Source organism: Saprolegnia diclina (assembly GCF_000281045.1).
Source record: "Saprolegnia diclina VS20 unplaced genomic scaffold supercont1.109, whole genome shotgun sequence".
Lineage (NCBI taxonomy): Eukaryota > Oomycota > Saprolegniomycetes > Saprolegniales > Saprolegniaceae > Saprolegnia > Saprolegnia diclina.
The window spans coordinates 90,487-97,604 of NW_008246176.1; the positions used below are offsets into that span (position 1 = coordinate 90,487).

At 60.9% G+C, this 7,118-nt stretch overlaps 5 protein-coding genes across 5 annotated transcripts; 4 read left to right on the forward strand and 1 right to left on the reverse strand.

The window, feature by feature from the left end:
* Positions 1-8: 8 nt before the first annotated feature.
* Positions 9-612, reverse strand: SDRG_16000 (hypothetical protein; the record flags this gene model as incomplete). The annotated part of the gene is made up of 2 exons (XM_008622189.1): positions 9-14; positions 61-612. 2 exons carry the CDS (start codon positions 610-612, stop codon positions 9-11), a joined length of 558 nt encoding a protein of 185 aa, XP_008620411.1.
* A 63-nt stretch (positions 613-675) lies between these two features.
* SDRG_16001 (hypothetical protein) lies at positions 676-3,632 on the forward strand. The gene is made up of 5 exons (XM_008622190.1): positions 676-1,981; positions 2,027-2,097; positions 2,142-3,146; positions 3,201-3,311; positions 3,357-3,632. The coding sequence occupies exons 1-5, from the start codon at positions 746-748 to the stop codon at positions 3,508-3,510; spliced, it is 2,577 nt and encodes an 858-aa protein (XP_008620412.1). The 5' UTR covers positions 676-745; the 3' UTR covers positions 3,511-3,632.
* Positions 3,633-3,935: 303 nt separating this feature from the next.
* SDRG_16002 (hypothetical protein) lies at positions 3,936-4,666 on the forward strand. The gene has a single exon (XM_008622191.1). It carries the CDS (start codon positions 3,997-3,999, stop codon positions 4,570-4,572), a length of 576 nt encoding a protein of 191 aa, XP_008620413.1. The 5' UTR covers positions 3,936-3,996; the 3' UTR covers positions 4,573-4,666.
* Positions 4,667-4,968: 302 nt separating this feature from the next.
* Positions 4,969-5,631, forward strand: SDRG_16003 (hypothetical protein). The gene has a single exon (XM_008622192.1). It carries the CDS (start codon positions 5,049-5,051, stop codon positions 5,532-5,534), a length of 486 nt encoding a protein of 161 aa, XP_008620414.1. The 5' UTR covers positions 4,969-5,048; the 3' UTR covers positions 5,535-5,631.
* Positions 5,632-5,720: 89 nt separating this feature from the next.
* SDRG_16004 (hypothetical protein) lies at positions 5,721-6,421 on the forward strand (the record flags this gene model as incomplete). The annotated part of the gene is made up of 2 exons (XM_008622193.1): positions 5,721-6,319; positions 6,373-6,421. The coding sequence occupies 2 exons, from the start codon at positions 5,721-5,723 to the stop codon at positions 6,419-6,421; spliced, it is 648 nt and encodes a 215-aa protein (XP_008620415.1).
* Positions 6,422-7,118: the final 697 nt, after the last annotated feature.

The following is a 7,118-nucleotide window of genomic DNA, read 5'->3' on the forward strand; positions in this document are numbered from 1 at the left end:
CATGGCGCTTACCTCTTGGATGCGGCTGCGGAAGTGCGGGTTCTCGAGGGCCTTGCGCACGAGTGTTGACGATGCGATCGCTTGCAGCTGCGCCTTGGTCAAGAGATGGATGTTCTCTTCGTCGTCGGCGGCCAATGGAGCAACGGCCAGCGCTTCGTCGACCATCTCTGCGATGTCCGTGTCGGTGGCAAGAGGCTCGGCCGTGTCCATGTCTTTCGCGTCGTCGTCCGTGGGCTCGGCAGAAGCAACGGCCTCGACCGCAGCAGCCACAGCGTCGACGATCGCTGGTGTGGCGACGACAGTGTCAGTGCTACTGGTGGGCTCGGGCGCCGCGCTACTCGGCTCGAGGATGTCTGTCGGGAGGGGCGCGACGTCCGTCGCCTCGGTGACCGATGGCGCAGGCGACGGCTCGCTGGCCACTGGCGCAGGGACAGGCGTGGTCGCGGTGGCATTGCTGCTTGTCGCCGGCGCGTCCTTGGCAGGCGCGGCCGGCTGCCCACAAGCGGCGTCCTTATGCAGCTTGTAGCATGGCGCGGAGCAGTAGCGCAGGCGGCAGACGGGGCATTTGTACTTGGACGGTTGCTCGTTGCAGACGCCGCAGACAAGGCTCATGCTGGGATCTTTGGGGCCGAACGACTTTTGACGAATCACGCGCTCACAAATTCTTTCCACCAATCCAAATCCGCAAAAATCCAGTATTGGAAGGCATATCCACCAATCCTTTCGTCGCGACCACCTCGGCGACATGTGGCAGCGACCAACCCTGGAAGCGGCGTCGTCGCGGGCGTCTCTCGTCGCGAGCGCGCGCCTGGCCCGCGAGGAGCGCGAGCGCGTCCGCCATGAAGAAGCCTGCGCGCGCCTACTGCAGCGCGTGCTCCGCGGTCGGCTCGTGGCGCTGCACCTGTTGCGAGCGCGGGCCGTGAACTTTGACAAGCAGAGCGCCGATTTGCTCACGCTCTTGCAGCTCGGGATCCCGCTGCCACTGATCGCGATCTTGCCGACCGTGCGCCTCGGCTTGTCGCTCTTTCCGCGCGTCATTGGCCAGCACATCTCGGACGAGCTCCGCGGCCGGCTCGTGCAGATCGTCCAGTTGCTGCAAACGCACTTGGTGCAGCCCAACACGCCCGGGCTGCACGCGATCTGCGCGCACTACCCGTCGCTCTTTGGGTCGGTGGCGCAGCCCATCTACGTCCTCGATCGACTAATGCAGCTTGTGCTCTACAAGCTGCACATTTGGCACGTGCGTGAACCGCTCGACTGGAAGCGCCGCGCGCCGCTCGTCGACTACCTCCTGCTGTTGCTCCAGCGGCTCGAAGACGTGGCGTGCAGCGAGAGCTGCGTGCTCTCGGCGCTCCAGAAAGCGTCGTTTGCGCGGATCCAAGCGTCGCACTTGTACGTCATCGCGGGCCAGCAGATCCACACGGTCGTCCAACATGCGAACGTCGATGCGACCAACAATACGATTCTGCCATGCGACGAAGCAGCGTACGCGGCCAAGCTCTTCCAGATCTGCATGCACAAGCTCGTGTACAAGCAGCTCAACGAGCCCGACTCGTGCTACGAGTCGTACCTGAGCATGGTGCGCAGCCTTCTCTTGCACGTCCCCGACATGGTCACCCGCATGGGCCACTACATGACCCCGATCCTCATCGAGTTTCAAGCACTCTCGCCGAATGCAATCAACTGGAAGTTTGTGGCTACGATCTTGCGCCAAGCGGTGCACCCCGACGCCGAGAGCTCGTACTATGTGCTCGACGGGGCGCTGATTTCACCGGGCTTTGAGCAAGCCATGTACGCCAACCTCGTGACGCACCCGCACGGCGCCGTGTCGTCGGCCGACGCGCTCATCGGCGCCATCAACTGCTATGGCATGGCGATCCAGTCCGAGTTTATCGAGTGCTGTCGGCGCATCGACGCCAGCGATGACGACGACAAGGTCGCTCTGTACGGTATCTTTGACGACGTGCTCCGGCTCGTCAAGGTAGACCTCTGCCAAAGCTCCTGGTATGATAAAGGACGTGTCTAGTGCTTCTCGGGTCGCGCATGGTGCTACTGTGAAGAGGGCCGCGTTGCCCTTGCCAGCGACGACATTGAACGGTACTGTCCTTTGCCAAGGTGCATGGCTCATGCGAGTGGCGTAGTGCGACGATGCTGCTCAAGCACATGCAGACGCTGCCACCCGACTTGCCATCGTCCGTGCGCAAGGACGTCCAGCGCCTCCAGATCGACTGCTTCCTCGTCCACGCCCGCGTCCATGAGGCGCTCGGCCAGCTTCAAGAGGCGCATGACAACCTCACGCTTGTGCTCAAGCTCGGCTCGAAATTGCTCGGCGTTTCCGCTTGGAAGCAAACCAAGCTGCGGCAAGTCGCGCTGGCCGAGTCGCTGCAGCTGCGCCCACAGAAACACTCGGTCACGGCGTCGCATAGCACCGGCCTCCAACCTCCCAACGATAATGACGACGCGAGTAGCAACAACAACGAGGCGCCGGCCGTCGCCTCGGACAGCACCAAGCGCAAAAAGAGCAAAAAAAAGAAGCCGAAGCCAGAACTCGAAGTCAAGGAGAAGGCGCCGTCGATCTATGCGCGTCTCCTGAGCGAACCCCGCGAACCAGTGACGCATGGCCCGTCGCATGAGGCCCTTGCCGCCGAGCACAAGGCCGTGACGGAGCGTATCTATGAACACGAGTCGGCGGCGATCACCGCGCGGGTGGCGGCAGTGACGCTTGCCAGGCAAGGCGCGGGTGCCAGCGCGCCGGTAGCCACGCCGCCGTTGCCACCGGCTCCACGCCCACCGGCTCCATCAATGCCTCCGCCGTTGCCGTCAGTGCCACCACCGCCGTTGCCTCCGCCCACGGTCGCACCGCCAATGCCGACGACGCCACCACCGCCACCGCCGGCGTTTCAGAACGTGTCGCATGCGCAGCCTGCGCTCGAAGACAAGATGGCGGTGGCGACCAAGCGGCTGCGGTCGCTCGACTGCCTCTTGGACGGCGCCAACATTGGCTACTTTCACGGGCGAAATCTGGGCCGTTTGAAGCGCAAGCAGAAGCGCTTCTCGGCGCGCGGCCTCGCGCTCGCGCTCAGCTACTACAACAAGGCGGCGAGCACGCGGGCGATCGCGTTCCTGCCCCAGCGGTTTGTGGAGAGGTACTATCTCGTCCTCTTGCGATTGATATAAGCAGCGTGACGCAACGCGCGTAGCCGCCACGATGGCAACCTGGCCGACGACGTCGATGTGCTCTTTGATCTGATGGAGAAGCAAGTGCTGTTTCTGACGCCCGCCGGCGTCGACGACGACTTGTTTTTGCTCAAGTAGCCATCTCGATTCATAGTATTAGATTCATAGTATTGGACTAGGTACGCAGAGCGGCACAACCTGAGCATCATCACCAACGACAACCTCCTCGACCACATTGAGAACGTCCAGCTCAAGCAGTCGCTGCTGCCCATAGTGTTTGAGCGCACGGTCAAGTACATGTTTATCGAAGATGAATTTTTGCCGCTCAACTAACAAGAAATCTCGTCAAAAGCACTTGGATCTCACGACGTTCAGCGCTTGTGGGACGTCGCATCTGGTTACTCGTCAACATCATCAGGCCATCCTCGTGCGTGTGGTGTGTCGTGGTTCTGGCATTTTTCGTTGATCCGGGGTAGGGTTGTCAGCAGCAACCCCTTCCAATGCGGGCAAAGGCGGGTTGCAAGGCCGGTGCCAGAGCCGCGCTGAGCGTCGTCACAAGCGGTCGCTCTTGGCACAGTCCGTACTGCGAGTTGCTTGTGCGAAGGGTCGTGGTCCTCGGGGCTGGAGTAAATCATGTTCGGGTCCTTCAATACAAACTTCAAGAGAAGCACCCGAGTTTGCATTTTATGACGCACCCAACTGAACCCACCAATCAAACGCGGCGAAATATTACCTGGCGATCTTGGCTGCAACTGGTTGTGACGATGGCACAACCGAATATTACCCGTCCCCCTCAGACCCCTTGGCAGTCGTGGAACGATGCTGCTCTCGCTCTTTGCCCGCATCACGGGCTCGGTCGGCGCCAAAGTCATTGACAAGATCGCCCCGGACGCGTTCATCGACGTCACCAAGTCGAGCCGCACGCTCGCCCCGACCTCCGAGGACGACGAGGCCCACGACGATGTGAGCATGCGCCTTCCTGATTTCGCGCTCGATAAGACCAAAACGATCCTGGACAAGCAGCGCGCCGCGTCGGCCGACGAGACAGAAGACGAGTCCGATGACGAGTACGACGACGACGACGTTGATGATGGCCTCACGCACGACGACCTTGCGGAAGCGCAGTGGCTCCTGGACACGCTTCTCGAGCTTGTCGAGGCCGCGGCGACCTTTGGCCTCGACGGCGACGCCATGTTTGACATGCTCTTGGCACTGGATACGTGGCAGCGCGCCCTGTACGACGCCCCCGACTCGGTCCGGACACGCCTTCCGACGCTCTCGGAGCTGCTCTCCTCCCTCAAGGCGTACGCACTGCCGTTCAAGCAAGCAGATCTGTGGTACCAACTGGTCGAGTGCGAGACGGCCCTCGAGCAGCTCGCCGCGCCGCGATGCTAGTGCTTGGAAGGCGTAGTCGTTAGTCGTTAGGTGTTATATATATGAATGGAAACCCGTGACGTCGTGGGTCTGTCGACAGAAGACAGCAAGTCCATTTACATTTTGCGGTCCTGCGTTCTAGTTGATATGATTGGCGGTGGAGTCGCAGCTTGGTGGGACCGTTGCAACGCTTACTTGCTGGGCGTAATTGTACGTAAAGACGGGGCGCCAAGGTGTGGCTGTCAGCGGCGTGCTCAACGAGGTCGCTCGCTGGAGGCAGCGAGGGCCACCCAATCCGAGACGCGTTGAGATGAGGTTGCAGCGGCTGGTTGGCCCATCCATCGCCCGGTCAGCAGATCCTTCGCCGACGTGTCTGCCCATCACTGCATGCTCGTCAAGTGGGAGTGCTGGTCGCTTCGAGAATACAGTGTAGTCCCACTGCAAGGCGAGCCGAGGTGAACACGGCTGAAGCGAAATTCAACCGACAACCAAACAGCATGACCAAGCTTGGGGCGTTGCTGCTGCTTGCGGCGCTGGCGACGTTGGCGATGGCCACCAACTGCGACGAATGCGCGCGGTCGGGCAACTGCAGCGCCGCCCACGCAAGCGGGCCCGGGCACCACTGCGGCGGCTACGACAAGCTCGGGCACCGCACCGAGTGCTGCTGCGGCGTGCACCAAGAATGCGTCGACCCCACGCGGGCGCAGCAGTGCCGCTGCACGACCGTTGTCCGTGTACCGCCAGAGGCCTCGGTACTGGACTTTCTCGCGCATTGTCTCATCGTTGCAATCTCGTCAATCGTGTTGTTGAACGTCGCCCTCTCGTGCAGGCTTATGATCCACACGGTGGATTGCATTTTCGCACTGGGTCGACGTATTCGGTCCTGGTGGACGCAGCGGCGCTCGGCTCCTCGTACGACGCCACGCGCGAAGCGTGCCTCGCGCACAGCTCTGGTCCACGAAGACGACGACAATGCGCCGTAGTACTAGTTACATGGAAACAAGGGTCCGCAGGACATATCCCGTTTTGAAGCCAACACCACTTTGTCATTCGACGATGCGAGTGCGCACACGTCGTCGATTTCACCAACGGCAATGTCGGAAAAGCCAGCGTCTGGAGAAGAGTGGGACACGATTTTGTTTTCGTCGATGATGGCATGGTTGTGTCGGATGCGACTTCTTCTCCTGGCCGTGTGCACCGCGGTCGCCAGCAGCCAACTTGACGCGGTCGCCAGCAGCCAACTTGACGCGTCCACCTGCGCGCTCTGTGCATACGGTGGTGACTGCAGTGGTGCGTTCTTGGGCAAACCCGGGCGCTTTTGTGGCGCCTACAACATGACGTACGGCGTCCAAGAGCTCTGTTGTTGCGCCGAGCACGACGTCTGCGGCATGCCTCACGCCGACGGGCAGTGCGACTGCTTACGGTTCGAGACAGACCCGACGCTGCATGGACTCTACTGGCTGCGAACAACGTCTTTGCTGCAATTCGTCATGGACGCGGTGGTCCTCGTGATCGTGTACGTCATCGCGGGCGTCGTCCTTATTCTGGTGCAGTTGCTTCTCTTCTTTGGCATCGCTGGGTGCATCGCGGTTGTGCAAGAAGCCCAAATCGATCTGCTATCGTGGTGCCGGTGCAAGACGGCGGACAAGGCCAAGGACGCGCCCAAGGTCAAGGACGCGCCCAAGGTCAAGGACGAGCCCGAAGATGAGGACGCACGGCTCGTGCCTGCAGATACCCAAGGCGCGCGGTGGTCGATTCAAGACGCCAAGTTGCGAGTCTACGGCAAAAAGGGATATGATGTTGAAGTGGAACAGTTTGTAGACTGGAAGATGTTCCGACAAGCATGCGGTGGTGGGACGAACCAACTTGATGGTTGGAAGAGAAGGAAGGGACAACACCTCCGTATGCTCCTGTGTGCGACGCCAGAGCCCAGCGACTGCACTCAACGTGGTCGACGACAGCTCATTTGCATCGAGACAGGTTACTGCACAAAAGGCGAGCCAACGCGCGGAGTAGCACTATCCGAACGAGTTGAGACGACGGTGAGTAGTGGCAACCTCGCGATAGGGGTGGGGTACATGGGGCTCGTAGTATCTAGTCTACATGTTATAGTCGTATAAATGTACAACAAGGTGTGCTCGACAGCTTGCGCATTTACGTCATCAAACTCATATTCGATGTACTTGCCCCGCCTATGCGCCTTCGTTATCGTCGACGAGAAGCGTGTGCGACGACCGCATCGAGCGCTTCGTCGGCTGCAGCGCCGAACGACGACCTCTGGAGCAGCTGGAGACGATGCGCCGAGAGAGAGAGACGATCGCGGTTCTGCATCGAAGCGGGCAGTCGGTGCCGTAGCAGAGGAATGCGAAGCCACAGAAGACGCACTGCCCGATGCAGCTGAGTACGACGAGCACAACGATCTCCAGTCCCGAGAGGTTAGCGGGCACAGTCACAACGGTCGTGCAGCGGCACTGCTGCGCCAGCGTTGGGTCAACGCATTCTTGGTGGACGCCGCAGCAGCACTCGGTGCGGTGCCCGAGCTTGTCGTAGCCGCCGCAGTGGTGCCC

Excerpts from the sequence above, each read along its gene's own strand:
- SDRG_16003 (XM_008622192.1), top strand. The coding sequence starts at position 5,049 with ATGACCAAGCTTGGGGCGTTGCTGCTGCTTGCGGCGCTGGCGACGTTG.
- SDRG_16002 (XM_008622191.1), top strand. The coding sequence starts at position 3,997 with ATGCTGCTCTCGCTCTTTGCCCGCATCACGGGCTCGGTCGGCGCCAAA.
- SDRG_16001 (XM_008622190.1), top strand. The coding sequence starts at position 746 with ATGTGGCAGCGACCAACCCTGGAAGCGGCGTCGTCGCGGGCGTCTCTC. Across the intron at positions 1,982-2,026 it reads ACGTGCTCCGGCTCGTCAAG|TGCTTCTCGGGTCGCGCATG; the intron begins GTAGACCTCTGC and ends GGACGTGTCTAG. Across the intron at positions 3,147-3,200 it reads CCCCAGCGGTTTGTGGAGAG|CCGCCACGATGGCAACCTGG; the intron begins GTACTATCTCGT and ends CAACGCGCGTAG.